This window comes from Hippocampus guttulatus, chromosome 2, assembly GCF_054856545.1.
Source record: "Hippocampus guttulatus isolate MCC_2025c chromosome 2, RoL_Hgut_1.0, whole genome shotgun sequence".
NCBI classification, from domain to species: Eukaryota; Metazoa; Chordata; class Actinopteri; order Syngnathiformes; family Syngnathidae; genus Hippocampus; species Hippocampus guttulatus.
Genome location: NC_141262.1, coordinates 20,226,908 through 20,251,965, shown reverse-complemented (window position 1 = coordinate 20,251,965; position 25,058 = coordinate 20,226,908). Strand labels below are relative to the sequence as shown.

General features: G+C 40.3%; 2 protein-coding genes across 5 annotated transcripts in view; both read right to left on the bottom strand.

Annotated features, from left to right (window-relative positions):
* dlg3 (discs, large homolog 3 (Drosophila)) overlaps positions 1-12,361 on the bottom strand; it is a 101,242-nt gene extending 88,881 nt beyond the window's left edge. Inside the window, exons 1-3 of the mRNA XM_086101231.1 lie at positions 12,104-12,361; positions 10,570-10,701; positions 3,949-4,040 (exon numbers count right to left, since the gene is read on the bottom strand). Of these exons, the coding sequence (XP_085957357.1) occupies positions 3,949-4,040; positions 10,570-10,701; positions 12,104-12,119 (240 nt within the window). The 5' untranslated portion in view covers positions 12,120-12,361. The remainder of the gene's footprint in view (positions 1-3,948; positions 4,041-10,569; positions 10,702-12,103) is intronic.
* Positions 12,362-13,253: 892 nt separating this feature from the next.
* gdpd2 (glycerophosphodiester phosphodiesterase domain containing 2) lies at positions 13,254-24,401 on the bottom strand. Of its 4 annotated transcripts, XM_086101240.1 has the most exons (16): positions 24,279-24,401; positions 21,331-21,532; positions 20,314-20,417; positions 20,135-20,228; positions 19,914-19,973; positions 19,722-19,820; positions 19,526-19,619; positions 18,215-18,360; positions 17,836-17,918; positions 16,528-16,687; positions 16,022-16,228; positions 15,014-15,162; positions 14,081-14,228; positions 13,801-13,883; positions 13,695-13,714; positions 13,254-13,556 (listed from the first exon to the last, which is right to left on the bottom strand). In XM_086101240.1, the coding sequence occupies exons 2-16, from the start codon at positions 21,406-21,408 to the stop codon at positions 13,483-13,485; spliced, it is 1,599 nt and encodes a 532-aa protein (XP_085957366.1). In that variant the 5' UTR covers positions 21,409-21,532; positions 24,279-24,401; the 3' UTR covers positions 13,254-13,482. The 4 variants fall into 4 exon arrangements, with proteins under 4 accessions (XP_085957366.1, XP_085957367.1, XP_085957368.1 ...); XM_086101241.1 differs by lacking the exon at positions 24,279-24,401 and having other exon boundaries at positions 13,695-13,748; positions 21,331-21,653; XM_086101242.1 differs by lacking the exon at positions 24,279-24,401 and having other exon boundaries at positions 18,215-18,294; positions 21,331-21,653.
* Positions 24,402-25,058: the final 657 nt, after the last annotated feature.

Below are 25,058 nucleotides of genomic sequence, written 5' to 3'. Positions count from 1 at the left end.
AGCTTCCAATACACTACCGCTTGAGTGAATTGGAAACAGAACTGACTCACAAATCTGCATTTGTAAATTTGCCCATTCAATTTAATCTGCTGATTTTAGCTCTTTTAAACTTGTCCAACCATTGGGCTTTTTTTTATACATTAACATATACAACATAGGATAATGACAACAATTTGTACCCCCCCCCCCAAAAAATGTTGCTTTTTGCTGATTTTTCTCCCAGTTGTTAAGAAATACAAAAGGGCAAAGTATTGGAAAACAGTCACATTTTCAGCCTGTCATTTAGATGCTTATTGTTGTAAGTGGTAAGAGGACAAAAACTGAATTATTTTATTCATTACATATTTTTCAAATAGATTTGGCAAGTGTTGGAAATGGCAAAAGTCTGAGAAAATTACGATCAGCCAGGCCCCAGTTCCCAGGTAATCTACTGTAGTATCCTTGTTCATCTATCTATGACATTGATGTATAATGACAGGCGGAGCAACGAAATACTCTTCCACTAGATGGCAGAAGCTACAACGAACCTGCTGTCCACCTGTTGCCATTCATAAAACAGAATAATTGCTTTTGACTCGCTCAAAGCTCCCTTTCCAGCCTTCGTAGCACCTCTGCCTCAAATTGAGGCAGGAAAAGGCCTGACGTTGCATTTGAAAGCAGCAGCTATTTCCCTCTCTTTGTAGCACACCAAGGAATGTGCAGACTCATTTGGTTTCCCTCCCATCCTCCGCCCAGGTGACGACACGGCCGGAATACAGATGAGCTCCTCGCTGGGTGCCCATGAAGCAGCCCGCTCTCTCACCATCTCGCACTTGCTCTCTATCTCCGGCGTCCATCCAGCACTGCTGTATCCCTTCTTATTAGCCTCACGCTTCCCGGGCCCCCCACAAGCAGCAGATGGGATCCAGAGACCGAGCTTGGAGGAAGGCAGCCATGGATGCATGGAAGGATGTACGCAGCGAATTAGGCGACAAACAGGGCGGCTCACGACGGCGACTGGAGGAAAAAGCTTAGTGAGCCAGAATGAAGGTGCACTTTGAGTTTGTGTGGTTGACATAGTTCCAATGTTAAGCAGATGACTGACATGGAAAAAAATGAGCCGCACACATAACTGCTGATTGGATACTGCTATGCTGAATGATTTTAAAAGCTAATTAATTCTATATCCCCCATCCCTACTTCCCCAGTATTGCGATTGTGATTTCTTATGCAATCTTTTTTTTCCCACGCACTCTTCCCATGTATTTTCTTTAACAAATACAAGCAATAAATTATTCGGTATTATTTTTTTAAACACACAAATGTTTTGGTTATTACAGACTTAGCATTAAAAATTATTTGCAAACATGTGGAGTACATTTCTCAAGACACTTCCCAAATAGTGTCTGAGCAAATAGCAAATAGCTAGCTAGCTAGACAGATAACAGTTAGTTTTGCTCAGACCAACCACTCAGATGATGAAAAAATACCGAAGTTATTGTGGTCTATCAAGCCGGTGGATAGTTTGTGTTTTTAGTCAAGAAAGAAATTGCACTGTATTCACAGAAAAATGTAGTAAAAGAGAATCTTGATCAATAAAACGGTTTAATGAAGTTGAAGTTGTTTGTTGGAACAAGCCAAAAGCCACAACATACTGCGCTATTCAAGCTTATTGAAGTTGTTTATGTTTTTCTTCTATATTCCAGGTAATTTATTTTCTACTTCCCACTGTAATGCAGGAAAACAAACAACACTGAACATAATCCATCTGCGACTTACCACATAAAAGTCAAACAACATATTGCCATTAGGTGATTGGCGAGCAAGCGAGGCAGTGAAGCACAGAAGAATGACGTCAGCCAGAAGTTTGACCTCTCGGTCTACACGCCATTCGCAGTCACCTTTACATGATCAACATAAAAGCCCGATTTAGACTGACCTAAGATGGACCGCACGAGACTTAAGCCTCATACAACCCAGCACAGGGGCTGTCAAATTCAACTCATGGGCAAGAGAAGGTTTATAATTGCTTATAGATCCCACAGGATGACGGCAAAGCACTACTTTTGTTTAAATGAATGATGTTTCTTGGACAGGTTGAAACTGTGAAATGAATGTCATAGTTCTGTACTCGGAACATGTGCAATGACAAAAAAATGTCCATTTCATTAAACTCCTCAACTCACTTCATCACAGTTCTTTGGCACCAACATGCCACAAGATGGCAGGAAAGCATCAACTTTGTCCAAATGAAACTCCTCGGTTGACCTCAACATTGTTTCTTGGTATCAAGATGCCACAAGATGAAAGAGAACAATGGTGTCTCAATGAAGGTCTTCAATTCATCTCAACATAGTTCATTGGAAGCAAAATGACACATAGAGGTGGTAAAGCAGGAATTATGTCGACATGAAACTCCTTCATTGATTTCAACATAGTTCCTTGGTGGTGGCAAATGGTGGCAAAGCACTACTTTTGTCCAAATGAAACTCAATAGATTTCAACATACTTCTTCTGTACCAGGGGTTAGCAACCCAAAATGTTGAAAGAGCCATATAGGACAAAAAAAAACAAAAAACAAATATGTCTGGAGCCGCAAAAAAATAAAAGCCTTCTATAAAACTTACAACGAAGGAAACACATGCTGTATGTATGTAGGAGACTGGACTGTCTCAGAATTGTTTGTTATTCATTCCTTTGTTGTGTGTTCACAAACGCCCCCATAGAATGTATTTTGTGATTCCCTCGCTTGATTTTTTCTTTTGGTGCATTATTTTCGCTTTTCTTAGTGTCAGTGAAGTGATCATTAATTTCCGTTTTTCTGAGGCTGTCTTTGAACACCTCTCGTGTCGAACGAGAAGAGAGAAGGCACGGAGTCGGACGCAGACATGTCTGTGTTTGTCGAGACTGTTAAAAGCATAAATAAAGTGTACGTTTTTAAAAACCAACACCACAGCTCTCCTTTCGGAGCTGCAACATGTATCTATATCTATTTGAGCTATATTAGCCTACTATCAAAATCTTTTTCCATTTTCAAACATTTTTTATAAAGCTCCAGGGAGTCACTAGATGTCGCTGAAGAGCCGCATGCGGCTCTGGAGCCGCGTGTTGCCGACCCCCGTTCTATACCATAATGACATAAGGTGGTGGCAAAACACTGCTTTTGTCTAAACAAAGCTCTGAAATTGTCTTCAACATATTTCTTTGGTACCAAGATGCCATGAGTTGCTGACAAAGCACTACCTTTGGCCAAGTGAAACTCTGCAATTGACTTCAACCCATTTACCACGGGATAGCGACAAAGCACTATATGTGTCCAATTGAAAATCCTCAATTGACTAACATATTTCTTAGGTACCAAAGCACCACATTTGTCCAAATAAAAATCCTCGATTGACTTCAACATATTTCCCTGCGTACAAAGATACCACAAATGATGGCAGAGCACGACTTTGGTTTAAATGAAGCTCCTCAACGACTTCAAAGGGAGCAAATTGGAGTCTTTCACAACAAATAACGGAGGATAGACTGCAAAAATATTGAGGAATATCAAACCATGAATATGCTTTTTGTGGCATTCTTATTTGGAGGTCTGCCTCAAGATTTCTCCAATATAAAACACTGTATATGTAACAGTGAATACCAATAGACACACACTGCCAAATATCTGTCCATAATGCAGTCGTCCTCTTGAAATATTCGACTCTTTCTCTGTGCGCGAGTGCACTTGTGCGTGTGCACCAAGCTAAAAATACACAGAGTCCTAATGAAAGGCCTGGCTGACTTCATCACGACGTGCAAATGGACCTCACATCTGTTGACCCAGTCCGACTCCACCTTCCTGTCCAACTTCGCTCATCTCGTAGGAGTGAGCGAGAGGCGCCGGTAGCACACGTACTACATGTGGCAGCAGATGTAAACATTGAAGCGCGTTTTGCTCCCAACTGCAACAAGTGGCGGCAAATGTACCTCCCACGCTTCCTTCTCGCTTTCTTCCTTTTCCTTTCGCGCACTTTGATGCGCATTCAGCTGCAAGGTCACCTCGTAACACTCTTGAATGTCTATGGGAAAAGAAGAAAAAATACCCTTTATAGTCTATATATAGCACCATTACACACGTACACTTTTTAGCAGAGACATTCACGCGTCAACCAAGACATGACGTTTGTCTTTTTTTTTCTTTTCTTTTTTTGGCAAGCGTACAAGTGGGAATTTATATGAATGCTGTGGTTCCACATGATCAAGAGCTACCCTTATCTGGCTTTTGAATGGGATGACTTAGTTGCAAAGTGCAAAGAGAAAATCATTCAAATCTGTGAAGCACTACAAACAGACGCCAGTAATTGGCGGCGTGCATCACTTAGGAGTTGAGATCAACACAGCTTTTGAGTAAAAGATAAAGATTGGGTTGTCAATCTTGGGGAAAGGCATGAGGGCAAAAAATGCCAACACGTTACAAGTCCGACAAGCTTAGGCAATTCACACTTGAACAGAGTGTGTACATGTATGGTATAAATTGAATATATTTTGTGGTAAGGAGTAAGAAAGTAGGGCCCAACCGATATGGATTTTTTTCAGGCTGATACCAATTTTTGGCAGAAAAAAAAATACTGACGATCAATTAATCGGACAATTTATTTTTTAAAATATAAAATGCATAAAATAACATTTTTCTTCTGTCAAATAGATGGAGATTTTCACTAAGCATGGGCCATCCTGGTCCCTATTCCCTGCGAATCAACTCTAAATATATTATTTTGTTGAGCCCCACCCATGTTTTTTTGTCTAGTATCAGAAGAGGCTACTCTTTATTTTGGTAGGTTCAGCACTTCCCAAAAAATGTGGTGAGGGTCATGAAAGTCTTAGGAGTCAATAAATTAATAAAAACGAAATGAATATTAAATATTTTTATTATTATATTTAGAATATGATTCAACGGAGATTCAAAAACACATTTCTTGACTGTGAGAAGATGAACTAACGAATACACCACTGTGCTAACCAACAGAGTAATATTGTCGTCATTGGAAAGTTATTTTAACAAGAATTACATATTTTTTCTTTTTTTTTTTTAAATAGAGGCCATGCTTGGTGCACGCTCAATGAGCAGCCCGGCTGGCCCGGTGTGTAGTAGGCCGTTGATATGAATGAGCTTGGGCAATTTTTTTAATGTCACCCACGGGATCCGTTACAGCGCTGACATAAAAATGGTTAGCGAGGGACCACATCAACTTTTTCCAAAAGTTCAACATCAGAGCAAGGTGCGTTGATAATGATTCAGGTTTTTCAGCAGCAACAATGGAATTGTCTTTTGGTGGGATGGTCCACAATAATAGAAATATATATAACAACATATAAACATTGATGTACTGTACGTATATTTCTAACTTAATATGAGAAAAATTGGAAGCATTCTCTTTTTTTCTGAATGTATTGCCAAGCTATTGAATCGGTACTCGGTATCAGCAGACACTTAAAACTAAAGACTTGGACTTGAGTGCCAAAAAAACGTGATCGGGAAATCCCTAATCTGTATTGTATTTTACCTTAGGTAGAGAGCGTGAGTGCTTTATCTGGTTTTCGCTGCATGTTTTCAGACATCAGACTACACACTGATGACACCGAATATAGACTTTCCTCAAGAAAAAAAAAAAAAAAAAAAAAAAAAAAAAGAGAAACCTTCCAACCCGAACAGACCACATGCATTCCTTTCCAGGGAGGAAAAATAACATCATCTTAGCCAGAAAGCCTTTTTGATGTTAGGGCAAGGACTGATGAAAAGTTGTTGACACAGTCATGAGAAGGGCAGTGCGGGCTTATCATTTCCTAAAAAAGACGCTACATGCAGGATTAGCGTGTTTGGATGTGGTGGGCCTCCTCTTATTGTCGTGTCTATTCAATTGGAATGGACTTCTCTCTTATGCTTGTTTGGGGGAATCACAAAAACAAGAATGTGACCCTGCCCCCTATATAATGGAGCTTACCGGAGTAACACATTCATTGGAAAACTAGGTCACAAATACAAGCCAGGCCAAAACCATTCAATACCCCACCCCCTCAATAAAATATTCCCTGCAACGTTTAGCGTTCTAAGTAATTTAAGATGGGGATCCCCCACCCCAAACCAAGCGTCATCCCCCCCCCCCCCACACACACACACACTTTTGTTAGAACAAAAGAGTGAATGCACAGTGAAGGCAGCTTTTGTTCCTGACAGTGCAACCATGCAACAAGTGGCCACACAAATCAGGCACTCGCTTTACAACAAAAAAGAAATACAACAAAATAAAAGACCTAAAATCTTTTGGAAAAAAAAGAGAAAAATAAAATTTTAAAAAACAAGCACAAAAATAATGAACAATAAGTAAGAATATATTTTTTACAAATAAATACGAAACAACTACAGTATGTATTAAGAAAATATACACTAAACATTCAATAAATTTTTCATGACTTGTTTTGTAACACTTAAACATAATTTTAAACTAATTGAATATGAACATTTATAACATATTAAGGTTATACAATTCAAACAAATGAACAAATATGAATAAATAGTACAATAAAATAAAAAACTAATGTCATATTCAAAAGTAAATAAAACCCACCTTCAAAAATCTGAATTACAGAAAAAAATAATGCCACAGATAGCTAGGAAAAAAAAACATGAAGCAGTTGAAACAGAGCCACCCCATGTGGCCTCGAGCCTGTGAAGGCAAGTAGCAGAGGAGAAGACCAAGACCGGTGAGAAATGTTTAACCTCAGTAATGCAAACCACATGTCCAATTAAAGGAACGAGCCCATTGAAGCCCAACATGTCAAGAGAAAACACCACCACACAGAACTGGATGACCCAAGACTCAAAAAGGCCGGAATCTGAGCCCTGGCAGCGACTGGCACAGCGGCTTTAGGAGGTTTATTTTTATTATTTTCTTTCTCTACCTGCTCTCAAATGGAATGTTCTTTGTCAAGAATGTTTGGAATCCTCAATGGGAATCCGAATCCTTGCTCCAAGCCTCAACTAAAATACAGGACAGGAAGTTAAGGTATAAGATACAATAACTAGCCGGCAGCCACGGGATGAAAGCAGCAATCAATAGTGTTGTCTTTTGCAAGTCGCAATGATGCTAACGCCGTATGTAGGATCGTAACTTTAAAAATGATTATGTTTACATTAAGATAAGATTAAAAAAAACTTTATTGTCTCACAATGGAGAAATTTGCAATGTACAGCAGCAAAGTTTGGAGGGAAGAAGTAGAAAAAGTAGAAAACAAGTGTTTGCATTGTCAAAAACATTTTTTTCAAAAGTGAACTGCACACAGTACAGAATAAAATATAAAAATACAAAATATTGAAAATATATATATAAAGCATATTTATTATTCCTAATTGGTCCATTTTTTTTAAATAGTTCACTGTTAGTTTATTTTATTCTACATTTGCTGTGCAGTAGAATAACACTTTGAAATGAATGAATGTGAATAAGATGTTGAATTACTCTATAATTATCTTGGTTGTCAATAGCAGTGCTTTAAAACTGGCAATATAAAAGCAGTGAACAAAAATGGTTGCCGGTCTGCGAACAGCATGTACTTGTCTCAACCGGTCCGTGACACAAAAAAAGTTGGGGACCACTGTTCTAAACTGTTCCTAGATGTGATTGTGAGTACGAATGGCTGTTTGTCTCTGTGTGCCCTGTGATTGGCTGGCAACCAGTTCAGGTTGTATCCCGCCTACTGCCCGAAGATATCTGGGACAGGCTCCAGCACGCCCGCGACCCTCGTGAGGAAGAAAAAAAAGCAGATTAGAAAATGGATGGATGGAAGAAATCTTCGAGTGTCTGAAAGAAAGTACCGTATTTTCACGACTATAAGGCGCCATTAAAAGTCTAAAATTGTCTCCAAAATGGACAGGACGCCTTATGATGCAGAGCGTCTTGTCTATGCGCTGAGTTCCAAAACCTGACTGACAGCCGACACGCTGTTTATATAGAGAAAAGGCGGAAGTGACTGTGGACAGGCATGCGGCAAAGAAGTCGGCCAATCAGTGAAGTGTGGGCGTGTATATATACATATATGGAGAGAGAAAGAGAAAAGGCAGACGTGAGTGAGGACAGGCATGCGGCGAAGAAGTCCGCCAATGAGTGAAGGGTGGGCGTGTAAGTGGACGCTAAAGGGACGCGACAAGCAGGTACCAACACCTGTATAGAGTGTGGCTATGTGCATTGTTGCAAAACAACTTCGGTTTTGGTTTCTAAGAACCCCCGAAAATAAATTCTACAAAGAGACACGCCTACGAAGCTCAGTTCAAACTTCAAGCCATCGGTTATGCTTTTGGCATGCGTGCCCATCTCACAGCAGCGGTGAAAAACCAAGTCAAGCAAATGAACTCTGAGCTTGCCGTTATTCCCGGAGGCTTGACTAAAGAACTCCAACCGCTGGACATCGGCATCAACCGGGCGTTCAAAGTAAAGTTGCGAACGGCATGGGAACAATGAATGATCGATGGCAAACACAACTTTACAAAGAGTGAGAGGCAGCGCCGGGCGAGTTACGCCACAATTTGCGAATGGATTGTGTCTGCTTGGACGAACGTGTCTGCTTGCACTGTTGTTCGAGTTTTTGGCAAAGCCGGCATCATTTCTGTGGAGCCACATGGCAATGAGAGTGACTCTGACAACGAGAGGGAACACGGCGTTTTTGATGGATTACCGGTACTTGCACAATTGTTCAATTCTGATACAGAGGATGAGGACTTTGATGGATTTCTGGGTGATGATTGATCGAAAAACGTGAGTACATTGTACGATGGCTAAATAAAATACAACGGAACTCAGTTTTCCGTTGCCTTTTTAAAAACGTGTTTTTAGCTTGTATCTGTATGTCTTGGCATGCTACCGTATGCTACAAGCTAACGTGTTTTTAGCGTGCGCGCATGCATGCCGTATGTTTAAGCTGGCGTATGTTTTACCACTTTAAAATTGCGCCCAATAATACAGTGCGTTTTGTCTATGTGTAAAATACAGAAATAGCACCCATTAATGAGACTGCGCCCAACCATACGGTGCGTCGAATGGTCGTGAAAATACGGTAAGCCAATTAACTGCTCTAATGTGGCAAGCCTCGATGGGACAAGCCGAAAGTCACCTCCAATTCCATTGTAGCGAACACAGAGCATAATGAAGGGATTCTTTGTGAAGCAGTGGGTGCCTTCGTTTCAACCCACCCGCTCCTAACGGCTGCCGACCATCATTTTAAATCATGTTAGTCCATAATCTGTCCAGTCTGAAAATTTGAGTGTGGACAGACAAAGCTCCGAAGTAATGACAAGGAATGCTGAGAAGCGGTGAGTCAACTCCATCAGAGATCAGGGCGGAACGTTACTTGACAAAGGAGCATTTAAGAAAATATTAATTAGTTGTTGGTTAAACCCAACGGGCGCTATTTCCCGCTTATGTTTGCTCATATGGGTGACAATATGAAGCCAATATCTGGAAGAATAAAATTCCGATATCAAATTGAAAAGTCAAGGTAGCACTGTTTGTGGCTTAGTTCTGAATGTAGAGATGTAGTGATTATGCTGCTGAATTAATTCATATACTGTAATCTGAATAAATATATAAAACTGCTTGGCATATATTTACCAAAACCGATAATTTCATATTCATGTGCTTCATAAATTAAAGGTGAAAAATGTCAGCCCAATGTAGGATATTGAACAAGCCTTTTGTAGAAATGCTTCATATGCACGAGAGCATTGCGGGATTAGTCACATTTATTCAAAAGGATGACTCTTGCTTTCTGGAAGTTGGTGAGTCAACAGTGTGGTCCAACAAAGTAGGCCGATTGTTGTCCACCACCCAGTCCAGGAGGAAAAAAAAAAAAATCAGGAAGTGAAAAGTCTGAGTTTATTATTCCATAGATAGTCTGTGTTAATTGGCAAAGCACATACACATAGGCTTTGTATGGACTTGTGAATGGTCTCTTTCTTAACTGTGCAGAGATCGAGAATAACTTTATGTAACCCCCGTTGACATCCTGTGACTGCCCAATAACAAGGTAGCGTGCCCTCAGTTTGACACTTTACAGTAAATCCGGCTGGGAATAGATTCCAAACACAACCGCAATAGGTGAAAAAAACTCAACATATGTTCTCAGCTGTGTTTTAAAGTAGCACTTGTATAAAGGTTTAGAATTATCATGACATCTATGCTCATTCCCGTTAGCCTATTGCGTATCGCATTACACAAAGTACATTAGTGTTAAGATAGTAGACTTTCATTATTAGATGTTAGATGGTGTTTAAATATGTAATGTTTTAATTTTCTTTTGTTTCATGTGTCAATTTTACAGTGAACTTCATTAGGGAGTGACAAAAATACTGTTTATTTGGAGAACTGTGTGAATGAGGACATAAGTACCCAAGAATGCTTTAAAATGTTCTACTCATATTATATTATTAATACTAATACCACAAAGGAATATTCTAAAAAGTGCCTTAGCTCAATAAAGGTTGGGAAAAATTGATGTAGCTTTTTTGGATGACTTCTCAGAATAGTAAATGTGATGGGGAGGTTTTTTTTTCCTTACCAAGAAGCGCTTGGAAGAGTTGGCTACCCAGGATGTCGGACACTTTGCCCACACTGATCTTGAGGGCCTGCTCGTCTGGACTAGTCAAGCTGGCCTGGTATCGTCTGAGCAGACCTGCTGCTCGCTCGGTGTCTACAGCAACAAAACAAAAGTGATTTAGGATTACATGACACTAACAGTACTTCAACATACCTACATGCATTACTACCAGCAGTAAATTACCTTGGGGCACCTTCACGACGACGACAAACTTCAAAATTCTGCAAATCTGAAAACCTGTTCAATACACATATGGTATACAGAAAGGCATTTCTACAAAGCTAAGAGTTGGAGTAAAATTTTGACGGCAATATTTTTCCTTTTATTGAAAATGGATTTTGACTACGAATATCTGGTATCTCCCTCCTTGACTGCTAACAATCAGTATAAGTGTGCTAATACAACTACAGTGCTTGAATGCAGCACCACTCCCACAGCTACTATCACAACCACCTCCATCCTGTCTTTAAATGTTTCTAAGGTTTGGACAAAGACCAACTGGGCTTGTTGACACATCATTAAAGTTTAAATTGATTGAGATTTTCCTGTCTGTTAACATATGCATACATACATACATTTTCCGAACCGCTTTATCCTCACTAGGGTCGCGGGAGGCGCTGGAGCCTATCCCAGCTGTCTCCGGGCAGTAGGCGGGGGACACCCCGAATTGATTGCCAGCCAATCGCAGGGCACACACAGACGAACAACCATACACGCCCACCGCCCACACTCACACCTAGGGACAATCTAGAGTGATCATTCAGCCTGCCATGCATGTTTTTGGAATGTGGGAGGAAACCGGAGTACCCGGAGAAAACCCACGCAGGCCTGGGGAGAACATGCAAACTCCACACAGGGAGGCCGGAGCTGGAATTGAACCCGGTACCTCTGCACTGTGAAGTCGACGTGCTAACCACTGGACTACCGGGCCGCCCTCTGTTAACATACAATATATTTATTATTTTTTTAAATAGTAACAGTACAGTGGACATCTGCTTGTGGAAATTAGCGGCTGTGAACTGCATTGGCAGATTCCACATTTTTTCCCTTCACCTGAGGTATTCGCACAACCACCACCTACCATCACTAGCCTTCCTTTAAATGTTTCTCAAAGTTTGGACGAAGACCAACTACAAAACTTGTTGACGCGTCATTAAAGCTGTATTTTGTTGAGGGGCATGCCCGTATAGTAACATTCTGTATATTTCGACACATCCCCACAAAAATATAAGCAGTATAACACACATCTGCTTGTGGAAATCAGCGGCTGTGAACTCCATCCGCAGATTCCACTTTCCCTCCACCGAACGTACTCGCACGAAACATACCTGAATGCATCACCACATCACCACAACACCTGAATGCATCACCACAACACCCGAAAGCACAACAATCCTGTCTATTAACATTTCCAGTTTGGACGATAAGAAGAAGAACAACAACAACAACAACAAAACTTGTTGACACGTCATTAAAGTTGTCAACTGCCACTTACCGTATTTGTGCACCATGCCGTCTCCAACTTCATGAATCCCAGCGCCTCAGTTGTTTTATCTTTTACGAGGTGAAAATGAGTCAGTAACGGTCGCTAGCTTAAGCAAACAAGCCACAAAAGAGCTCTTTCCTCTTCCCGCCTAAAAAACGTGACTCACTCGTGCAGACGTCCTCTACCTTACAACAATTGAGAGTTGAGTTTATGTCAACTTTTTGCCTAAGTTTGCGTCCAGAGAGACGACCTGGGAGTTGTGCGGGAGTGTTCCTCCTCCTCCTCCTCCGTCTCCTCCTCCCTCTCCCATTCCTCCCTCCTCTTCCTCCTCTTCGTCATGCCGCGCCTCCGTGGGAAGAGGATTTCGACACAGTACTACCCGGTCCTGGTGGGTCCACACCTTCCACCGCAGCAGTTCTTGTGGTGGTGCAGCCCCACGCCCACACGTCGTCGTCGGGAGGACGCAAAGAAGATGTCTTTTTACTGCATGCTACTCCATCAACGACGCTATGTTCCCCTCCTTTTTTTTGGTCTAATACTGTACTGTATAGGCTTTTCCCCCCTCCCTGCCGCAATCCTCCTCAATGCTTGAGTTGAACCGGTGGCAGACTTTGGCGTCCTCTAGAGGCGAGATGGAGAAAGGCAATGGCATGGCATGGCTAACCTGGTTGAAAATGTAAAATTTTGGATGGGTTATGTTTATGTTGATATTACCATTTTTGTAATTTATTTGATTAACCTGTTAATATTTTCATGGATTATACTATATGATATTACACTGTATTATATTGTATTGTTTTGTAGTTGGTTCCCTGAATGTCGATATTTTCACTTGGTTCATTGTTCATGGTTTGTGGTTGTGTGCAAATTTTCTGAACATCTACTTCAGTAGTTAATGAACGTGAATACGATTGACACATGTGCTAAATACGTTCAAGTGAAGGATGCCTCAGTGAAAGCAAAAACACTATCAGAGATCTTGAGTCAATGGGATGCAATTAAAGTCATCGTGGTGAGTTATCAAGTTAACAGTTGACAAGAAAATTTGAAAGTAGTTCATCCATGGCAGCATTAAGTCAACAGGTCAGGTTAAGCTTTCTCAGTTGTAAGGCCATTACAGAGCCAGAGTGACACAGTGGTTGAATGACAACACAAAAAGTGCACTTGATGTCTTGTATTTGTGATCAATTGCAGCATATTAATAATAATACATTTTATTTGTGGGCACCTTTCTAAACACTCAAGGACACCTTTCAAATATTGTGGAATAACAACAAGCCTTTAGTGAAGTAGTTGGGTTGACAATACTGTATCTGTGCTTTCCTTTATCACTTCACCATGGGCCTCCAATGCAGTATAGAATAAGTAGTACAGTTGTTGTCATAGCACTAGTTCACAGTTGGTAAGAGCAACAGTTCCTTCTCCTTCCAGTCCAACAAATTCTCACGTTCTTTCTTCGACACTGGCAAAAAGAGCAAGAAAAGTTCTGATGCTTATCTGAATATTGGATCGAGCGGCTTTCATTAAAAATCAATCAATCAATCAGTATGTTACAGCCTTAATGAAATGAATGTGTTCCATCCTTAAACGCATACCTTACCTTTTCTTTGGCAGCAATGACTTTTCCAGCGACAGACAGACAGAGACAACAGAACTGAATTAATCATATCGCCAACATTTTTTAAAAATTGCATTTACGGGCTTACCGCTGTAGGAAGTACATTCCGATGATCAACACGATAGCAATAACGTCCACTGTAATCCACATGATTGTGTAAATCCGATGGGGCTGAAAGACACAGAGTTGGATTACCGACACACATGCCGTCTAATTCCAAGGTATTCGGCTGTAATGTGCCTTTCTGTGACTTTCTGTGTGCTGTTGACACTATTAACTCAGTGGCCACACAAGTGTCGCCTATTGTCATCAGAAGGTTGCAACAGAGAGAGTGGAGGAGTGACCGAAAGGCACACAACTATTTGTACCATGATCCAGTCGGGCCGCTGCACATCCCTGAGCAGGTGGCAGGCGTTGGTAGTGACCGAGCTGACTCCCGCGCACCACAGCAGAGAGAAGAGCCATGACTCGTTGACCACCCAAGTATTCACCGTCACGTTTTGATCCACAAGATCCCTGATGCACACCAAAAACCCCGGCTGCATTTCAACAAAATCAAAATTTGTGTAATTTGGTTGCCGCTTACATTGCTTCCAGTCACAGCACGCATAGCCTGTGTTTTTCCCAAGTCAATAGTTTTTCGTTTGGAGTGTTTCCATTAATTCTCCTTTTATGCTTATGAGGATCAAATACACGTAAAAGTAAGAGATATTGAATCAACACAAACATAAGCCTGATTACATGTACGCAGTACTACAAAAATCTGATATATTCTGGGGCTCAACTCAGATAATTGAGACAATTTGAAGTTCATCAAGATCTCTAAGCGACTGATCGATTATCAAAATAAGTTTTGATTAATTTTATTTTGATAAATCGATTAGCTGTCATTTAATCAATATATCACCCCGTAAGTAAAACAAGGGGCCAAAAGGGCTACCGGTAACTAAAATTTAAAAAATAGTAAAAAATACAATTTTACCTGATTGTCTATGACATTTTGCATTGTACCTTAGCATTAAGCTAGCTGACTTTCATTAGATATTACATGGTTTGGTTGGATATTTTAATTGACAGGGTTTAATTCTCTTCTCTGTTTTACATGACACTATGTGACATGAAACTATTTCAAATACATTTTGATTTAGTCTCTCAATATCACAGATTAACATTTGCGGGTGGGTCTGTAAAATATCCTCATAATAAACGGGGATTCACACTACAGTAAAACAAAATCAAAAACCAACATTTTTGGAGGGAAGTGTTTGGCGAAGGCCTCCAGTCACCATAGCGCCTGTTACCTAATTTGTGCTGTGTTCAACTTGTTATAATGCAGATTGAGATGGTTGCCTTCGTCTTGAAACATGTCGTATTCGTTGTTGTATACTTGGATGAAGCCTGGAGCGGCTGTTTTTACATATTCTCGTTCTGCAGGTGGAAGCCACATGATCTGTACAAACGAAACAAAAAAATACAATACAATACATGCTGATTTATATCGCGCTTTCACAACAGCAGCAGCTGTAACAAAGCGCTTAACAAAACAGTTAACAAAGTAAAATAATAAACACAACACATAAAACACGGACAGTCGTGCAGTCCTAACCACTTTTCCGTCACACGCTTTGTTGTTTGAAGCAGTTTGAGATGAAAGAGGAGACAATCAAAGTGTCCTTTAACCAGTGGATCAGAGAAGTCATGCTCAAAATGTGCACACGTCGGCTACAAGCTAAGTTTCAAAGTCAACAAGAAGCTTTAGCATCCATTGACAAAAAAAGAGACTGGTTCACTTCTCCTGTCCCATGGAAATCCATTTCAATTCCAAGCGGCGACTCTCGGTTCCAAATATGCATCGGCGCTCTGCGCCGACGCTCCTCTCTCCTCATCCTCAACTTCAGCAGCCATCCAAAGTGTGCTTGCTTCTAGCTGTTTATTTGACACACCCAGTTGTACTTACCGTAAAACTGACACATTAAAAAAGAGAATCAAACATTGCATATTAAAGAGGCAAACTGTTCAAACAGACCGCATAATTACATCTGATAAAAGGCTCCAAGCTGAGAGCTAGCATACAATTCAAAATAATTGCTAAACTAAAGGAAATTAGTGTTGCAAAGACGAAACAAAAGAAAAGTGGATCTCTCACATAATAACTAGTCCACTAGCTTAATGCTAACATGATGTGTCTCTTTCCATGCTGGTAATAACGCTTCTAGAAGCGTGACCCCAAACTTGTGACTTGAACCCGTGTCTGTAAAATCTGATTGGGTGACTGGATGGTGTCAAGGACAAATGAGCATGAAGCCTACCAGGCTTGGGTCCAGGTCAGACATCAGGATGGTTCTGACCACATCCACTGTGTCGGGCTCCTGGTCGGGACTATAGAGGTCGAATATGACCGAGACATTGTGGCTCTTGGCGAGTTGCAGGAGGTGCAGTAAAGACGCAACACTCTGATTTCGGGCTTCTTCTTTATCCTCTGCAGAGAGCTGGGACAATGAGCGGAAAGGATCTGTCTGGAAAACATTAAATGCATATCATCAATGCAAACATGTATTATTTAACATTCATCCATCCATCCCTCCATTGTCTGAAACCGCTTTATCCTGGTGAGGGTCGTAAAAATAACAGCGTTTTTTGCTCTAAAAATATGAAGGAATCATCCTCACATTATATTGTTGTGTTGTTTTTTTTTTTTTTAATTTTTCAAAAACAGTTGACCTTTTAATCGCTATCGCAGTTCTGGGGCACACCTGGTATGTTTAATCTAACTGTACATTACATATGCAGACATTTATAGGATAGCAGCGCTCACCTGAAGGAACCAATCACCCGCATTCAGACTTTGCAAGTCCTTCCAAGTCAACTCGGTGCTCATGTTGAAATCCTTGTGCGGAAACTTCTTTCTGACGTCTGTCGTTCTTCTGAGGAAGCCTAAGTGTTGATCGTGCATCAAGAATGGAATTCTGTCCTTACTAATTTACAAAGACAATTTGGGAAAGAATCAAAATAATGCATTTATGTGAATCGGCACAAGTTATAGTCACGATATAAGATGTTTCTTTGTCATATGGCAGCACTAAGTAGCGAAATTCCTTCTCTTCTCCTTCAACTGATAAAAAGACGGTATGATATTAGAAAAAGGGATAGGCATGAACATTTGAACAATTAAAAAATATATATTTTAAAAATTATTACATGAATTAAACATTTAATGACAAAAAAGGAAAGTGTATTTGAGGCCGGCATCTATTTTGACTATTGCAGGTTGCAACGGTATTGCACAGTATTAACTTGGAAGCAAAGCGGATTATAAAAGACAAAGATATTGCACACTACTGTTGACAGATTGTGATGGCATTTTTTCACAAAAAATGACCAATATATTGGCAGCACTTTTTTGTGCGCTTGATTAGAAATAAATAAAACTAAATTGTTAAATATATATTTTGAACATTGACATTTTCAATAAAATAAGATAAATATAAATTGTACTTATTCACATTACTACAATACAATTGTATTTATTTTTAAATTAAAATAACTTAATTTCTACAACATAAGTGTTCAATTATTTTGGGTGGGGAATACAAAATAAGATGTATTTCTGAAATAATAATTAACCCTTTCATGCACCAATAATGACACCCTGTAACCTGATAACACGATAAGCTGTCCACTCTCGCAACCTCTCTCCCTGAAAAGGTTAAAGGGGAAGTCAACCCAAAAATGTCTGTCAAGAATATGTTCGACGCATCCCAACAAGCCTAAGCACGGCATTCCGATGAATATTTCATAGGAGCAATATGAGTTAAGCAGTAAAATCCACCCATCTCAGGGGGAGACCGTTTTGCCATGGTTCAGATTCAGAAAACAGGCGAGCCGTGATTGGTCATTACCTGAGCCTTTAGGCACTGTGATATCATTTTCAGTCGATTGCAAGTGGCGAAATGGCCGCCCCCTAAGATGGCTAAAAACAAAAGCAATATGAATCAAAATAGTGTTTAGAATAGTGAAGGCACATAGAACATTTTTAAAGAAAATTTTGGAGTTGACCTCCCCTTTAAAGCCCCTCCCCCCGCCCCTTTTATTATATGATAACATATACTTTGCTGGCCAGTACCTGATCTGCACATCTGTCTCAAACGCCTTCACGCCACACAGGAGGCTCTTCTGGAAGGACATCATCGTGTTCTCGGGAGCCAGCTGAACACAAACATCACACATGGTGAGACACACGCATGCGCACACAAGCGCAAACAAAGAATCTGTGCCAAGACAAACAATGCCATGCGGCGTTTCATCCAAGCTTGTTTGTGAGCCAACCGCAAGCGCCCCACCCCCTCACCGCCCCATTGTGAAACTGTACCTGCACACATCTCCACACATAGGACCCTAACATTGCGGGTTCCCACCTAAGCCAGGAGTGGAGGAGGGTGTATGGCGCAATGCAAGTGGATACGAGGCCCATATTTGGTCTCACTATAAAGACACACACTTACCATTGGCGCACCTCGGTGGCCGATGAGCTTTGGCTTTGGAGGCAAGTCGCTGTGGTCGATCAGACAAGGTGAGTGGATGACTAAAGGACACAAGAGGATGGCTGCTGACACTGCAGCGTACAATGATGCCATCAGGAAGCGAGAGCCTGCTCAAAGGAAAAAAAAAACCCGGATTGACTCACATGACTGACTCACATGATTGATGACTTCTTTAAATATTGTCCTGGGGCAGTGTTTACCAAACTTAATTGACCCAAGGCACATCTTTTACATGAGAAAAACCTCATGCCTCATGGCACACAGCCAAAGAAAAATGTCACAAGAACTATCACTACACTGGTGCTGTTTTTCTGTTTAGCAAATCAGTGGGCTCATCAGTTACCTCTTTTACAATGAAATGTATGAACTGATATTACAATTTTAGTTTTTGTTGTTTTGATAATTGTTTTTTGTTTACAGATGCAAAAAAGCAGTGACCTCCTCTAAAAAGGTTGATAATCACCCAGAGACACTACTTTTGTTTAAATAAGGCTCCTCAACTCATTTCAGCATAATTCCTTGTCACCAAGGTGCCACAAAATGGTGGCATTACTTTTCTTCAGGTCACATTCACATTATTCCTTTATACCAAGATGCCAGAAAACGGTGTGCCACAGTACTGCTTTGGTTTAATGAAGCTCATTATCTCACCTCAACATAGTTCCTTGACACCAAGATGTCACAAGATGGTGACAAAGGACTACTTTTCTCTAAACTCACATCCACATTGCTGCTTGGCACCAAGAAGCCACAAGATGAAGGTATAGCAGTACTTTTGTTTAAATGACGCTCCCTCAACCCAATTCAACAAATGTTCTTGGCTCCAAGAAATCACAAGATGGTGGCAGAGCACTACTTTTCTCTAAATTAACCCCTTCACTCAGTTCCACATTTTTCCTTGTCACCACGATGCCACAAGACGACAGGAAAGTACTATTGTTATAATGAGGCTCCTCAACAAAATAAGTTCTTGACACCAAGATAGCACAACAGGGCGGCAAAGTATTAACTTTGTCTAAATGAACCTTAACTCAATTCAAAATAATTCATTGGCACAAAGATACCACAAAATAGGGACAAAGCACCACTTGACTAAATTGTTCCTTGGCATAGAGAAGACAGAATATTATGTTATGTTGTTTCATGATTTCAAATATTGATTACAATTTTCTGAATATGTCCCCCCCACCCCCCCACCCCGACATACAAAATTGTATAATATTTTTCAATGTGCAATTTGTTAAAAAGCATGATTTGCAGAGCATACTGTACATTTTGTTTTGACCATATGGAATCCCTGGAAGACAAATGGGCTCAGCAGAACCAAACCTCCAACAGCACCGAACTGCAGGAAAGGAGCAGTCGCCTTCCAAAAGTATAAAGCACATTAACCACATGCAATGCAACACATATAAAACATACAGTTACCATCTGGCTATGGCAACTAAGATGTTCAAGGCATACCTACCTGGAGTGAGAGAAGAACAGTTGGCCATTCTTGCTTCCACTGGAGACTTATTCCAACGATTCCAAGAAAGATGAAAAGCAAACCAAGGATAAGAAGGCACTTTAAGGAGAGAAAAAAAAACGTATTTAAAAAAAATGACATACTGTAATGTAAACACAACCCAATCACGAGCAAATAAAGAAGTCAACTGACCTTATGGAGCCAATGTAAGTTGAGTGGTTCTTTCAATGCGACTTGGAACAAAGCAAAAAGCTAAAGAATGAAAATACAGTTACAGTGTCTGCTTGGAAATACATCAGATTTATACAGTGGCAGAAATATTTAGGTGGTCGCTGCAGTCCCATCCCCGCGGAGGCACCACAGGTATCCTTACTGGGCCCCCTTCTTTTTAATCAATGAGTGTGTATTCTCACCAGCAGCAGCACACAGTAGCTGGTTAACACCGCCGAAATGATGATCAGCACCATGAACCAGTTCACCCAGTGCTTCAGTTTGATGAAGCCCTTCCTAAGAAGGAGAACAATAGAGCAATATAGCCAAAAACAACAGGAAGTGGAATTTTCAGGTATTTCATATGCTCGTTTTTGTTTACCAATTGACATCCTCTTGGTCATTTGAAGTGACCAGACAGATGTACATCCAAGACACAGAGAGCAGGGTGATCAGAGTGAGGAATGAGAACCACCAGCATGCACACTAAAGTGTGGAAAAAGGTAATAGGATGAATAGTATGCACCACGTCTATCTTTTTTTCCCCATTTCCTAAGTCTCCTGCTCAATGTCGAACTTTACAGTGCAAAACGGTTCTTTGAAAAAAGTCACGACATGACTGAGTTGGACAGGATGGAATGTTAATTTGTGATTACATGCCACTAGATTTCCAACATTTTCTCTGGTGAGAAACACAAGGAAAACTGAGGAAGTTGTTTTATGGCTCAGCAGGCACTCTGGACACAAACAAGAAATAGTCAATTTTCCATTATAAATCCACTTTGAGGAGCACTTTCCGAACTACCCCAGGACCTAGTGCACCATCTAGTTATTTCGTCGATAGTGCATGTATTTTTCCACAAGTAAGACTACAGCATACATTCCATGCTGCTGCACCTGTCGTTTCACCAATATGCCATTTGTTAAGTAATAAATGTGCTGTATATAAATACTTGGTAACATACAGTGCAAAACGCCATAGATGGGCTACCATAAATTAGCATAGATCAGGGGTGCCCAAACTTTTTGGACCGAAGATCGACTTTTCGTTCAACCAACCTCCCGGGATCGCCCCTTACCGCGCATGCGCGCCATGATGAGAAGCCAAACACGGAAGCAAGCGATGCACTTATCTTAGCTTACACGTATCGTGTAACATGTACAAAGACACACAAATGTTTTTTGGGTTTTTTTCTTCTCTACACCTTTCGGGTCTAATTGGGACGAGTCCTAGATCGACGTAATGAGCACCCCTGGCATATATGTTACGGAAATTACAAACTTGTAAAAAGCAAGCACTGTTTACTCAATTCTGCTTGTGCTACTTGTTCTACTTGTATCATAAATATACAAAGTATATGACCAATCAAGACAAAACAAAGCATAAAAATGTTTTTACTTTACTTTCCCCGTCTTTCCTGAAGCGTTTCCACTGGCAGCTGTACAAGCCTCGGCAGCAAGCAGTGAATGGCGACATCTCTTTGTCGTCTTCTCCTCCTCAATCGCAGTGTAACAAGTGGAGGAAGAGGATGGCGAGGGACCACAAAGGAGGTTCAGTAGTTACCCACAAGGGGAACTAAGCCCCCATTCACGGCGTCGAACTATAGGCAGTGAGCAGGATGAAAAAAAGATGGGGTGAGCTAATGAGGATTTGAGAGGTTTCAATGCAATCCGTGCTTAATAAGGCCGCCAATAGAGCCACGCTGTGGTGAGAGCCGTTGGCTGAAATGACAATACAAAGTCCACGGGAGCCTTGACAGTGCACAATGATGTCACAGCACAAACCAAAGGCCAGTCAGGCCTTCCCCTGCTGGCCTAAACACTGTCACAAGCAGTGACCTACATTTTCTGTCGAGCAGAATCACTGTTTTAGTCCAAATATGATCCTTTTTTTTCAGAAATCGATGGTTTGGTCGATCCCCACATTATGTTTTGACTAGGGCTGATCAATAAATCAAATTCACATCGACATCGCAATGTAGTAGTATGCAATTTTCAAATTGCAAAGGCTGTAATACGGAGAAAAGCACCCCCCCATTAAAAAAAAAAAAAGGTCAGTTAGTAAGCTTTATTTTACATATGGATGTGAGTTAGAGGTGTGCATTTCTCTAATAAAAGAAAGTTTGGTGTGATTCAGGAAGATGGTATAAATTAATAGGACAAAGCTCGGTTCGAGAGGGTATGATCCAATGAGTTTCTTGTTGTCGTTTTGCATACATGGAAATGAATTGTAAAACTTGTGTAAAAGTTAACTCCCGTCAGTTCCTTCTCCCGCCCTGGTCGACTGAAAGCAAATGTCATTCAAAGGTAAATATAGTGAACTTCTGAGAAGGGCCAGTTGTCTATGAAAAAAAAAAAGAGGTTACAGTTCACCCCTCATGGAATACCGCAGGGATCATTACTGGGGCCCCTTCATTTTTAATCAACGAAACTGTTTTCTTGAACAGCATAGCTGGCTAACACAACAAACAACAATCCAACTGCAAGCCACATGAGCAAGCGCTTAATGACGGAGGCAAGGAAAACTCCCACTACAGAAGAATCCTTGAACAGGTTCTGAGGGGTGCCCGTTCATTTCAGCCAATGGAGAAACAAGAGTGAAAGAGCATGGTAAAGATAGAAACGACAAAAAAAGGACACGGGTCAAACAGCCGGGCGAAGGACAAAAGAAGAATGGAAACAACAGCCGTACCAACAGGATGACAACAACAACGATACTAGTAATAGTAACTAACGCAATTCGGTGACATTAACAGGTGGATTTTAGCCCTTAACTGCATTAAGGCAATCCAGGCTCAATAACACCATCAATAGAGGTTGCCTGTGCAGAGATCCACTGACTGAACTTACAATGGAAACTGCACGGGAGCTTTGAGAATGTACGCCGATATCACAACACTGACACAGCGGAGAGGACAGCACGAGCTGGGCTGACTATTCCAAACAATCACAAAGGGGTCTTTGATAAAATGGGAAAATAATAGTGTACTGGGTGTGCACCTTTTTGGTTGGCAATCAGCAGTGGCTGCTAATTGGGTGTTGCCGCGGTGTCGGTCTGTTGCGTCACTTGCGTCACTTTTTGTCTTTATTTATGTCAGTCTCTTTATGTTTTGAGGTGCTTCTGTTCTGTGACTTTCGTCTTCGGTGCTTCTTTCCCGCTTTGCAGAAGCACTTGTCGTTTGGTTTGTTTTCGTACTTCCATGTTCTCCTTTTTGTAAATTTGTTTAGATTCAATCCAATACAATCTACATCTTTATCGATATAGTGCTTTCACAACAGCTACAGCTGTAACTAAGCACTTTATAGAACATTTGTATCATCATAGAGTTAACGTCATTTTTTTATTATTCAAATTTTGAACATAGCGGTATACAATTTTTATCCCCAACAACAGAATGTCTTTCCTAAGTTATTGGATCAAAAGGTTTTAATAAAAACTATATTGTGGCAATCCAATTAAAAATCATGCATCTCTTTGTTTAAAAACTCTACAAAGTAACTGTCTTTGCATTTTTGCTTTACATTTTTGTTGTATTCACTTTAAAAAATGGAGATTAAAAAGTTTAGATTCTTATCTGAAAAAAATATACAAATGTAATTTCATTTCTTTATTTTGAGATTTAAAAGGCGAAAATGAAACTTGCCAAATGAAAAATGTACATCATTTCATGTTACCAGATATTTCATCTGTTTTTTTGTGATAAGACATTAACTTGTCTTGTCCAATGTAACGCATGTAGCTCCTTATGTCAGGTTTATTTTAGTTCTATCCTATCTTTTATTTAAATTCAATAAAATTGCTTTTCTTGTTTGGTTGTATTAAAAGACAAATACATTTCAAAAGCCATTTTTCATTTTTGTCAAGGAAAAGTCAAAATTCAAACAGAGGTTTGCATTTTTATCGTTTTTAAAATCGCTTAAAAATGACTTTTCTATATACTTTATTTGCATTAATTTATTGGGTAAAAGTGGAAAATGAAAGAATCTGGCTATGGATGGAATTGCATTTTTTAATAAAGTGGAGTTAAATGAGTGCGCGTAAATATGAGCACAGTAGGAATCATGTTCTCCTACATAAACATCCTGTACCAATTAAAATAGTATGTTAACCAAAGAGATGACACATAAAATTGCTCATTAATCAATATTAAACAATGCATTATTGTTCTCTGACACATTCAAGAATGTGAATCATTCAAAGGAGACATCATTGAGGTATTTGTCTCGAAGATAATCCGATAACAAACGCATGACATGCAGGTCTGAATAGACCTTTAAATGTGCAACCATTCTATTCTTTTTTTCCCCCTCCGATAATTTTAAAAGTTTAGTATGGCGTGTACTCACCATTAAATCCCACTGGGTTTTTATGCGGAATGCAAAAAGTGTCCGTGCCGTCTGTGTTTTTCAGCATTGGGACTGAGTGCACCCGTGAAAAGAATGTAAAGTCGCCGATGAATAGTGCAGGCTGGGGAGGGTGGACCGTAATCCAAAACGGAATTACTGTGGAAGGCAGGTGGGGGAGGGAGGATCGCAAAGATAGTGACTTTTTAAAATTACACCTCACATGTAATCAAATTATCAAACCAGTCAAACCAGACCATTCGGGCTCTTTTAAACCAGACTAGGCAAAAAACGGACACTGTATACTTAAGTACAAATACAGAAACTTGTGTAAAAACAACAAAGTCTGTGAGTAGCAGAAACACCGACATCTCCTTCACTTCAAAATTGAAGTACACAGTCCAAATGTCGGGAGTGTCAAGGGTCACCACAGCATACCTGTCAACTTTTCCGAGCGCCAACCTGTATAAACTACCAAAAACATCCTTATAAAGAGCAAAAAATCCTGATTACATACCAAAGCATTTTATGTCAAAATAGAAAAAAACGGCACAGAAAAAACCCCACGAAATTTTCAATGATATTTATTGTAGATCTCCATAATACAATGTCTGGTTAATGTCTAATCATCATTCTACTTAGTGGCATTACTGTGTTCAGAGTTGTATTCCGGAAATGAAAGCATACGAGTAGACGAGCACCGTTCTGGGCAAAAGCAAACGGAACTACCTGTCGGGGGGGCGGAAATTTTCAGAATCCGTATGATTTGTGCGATACGGCCAT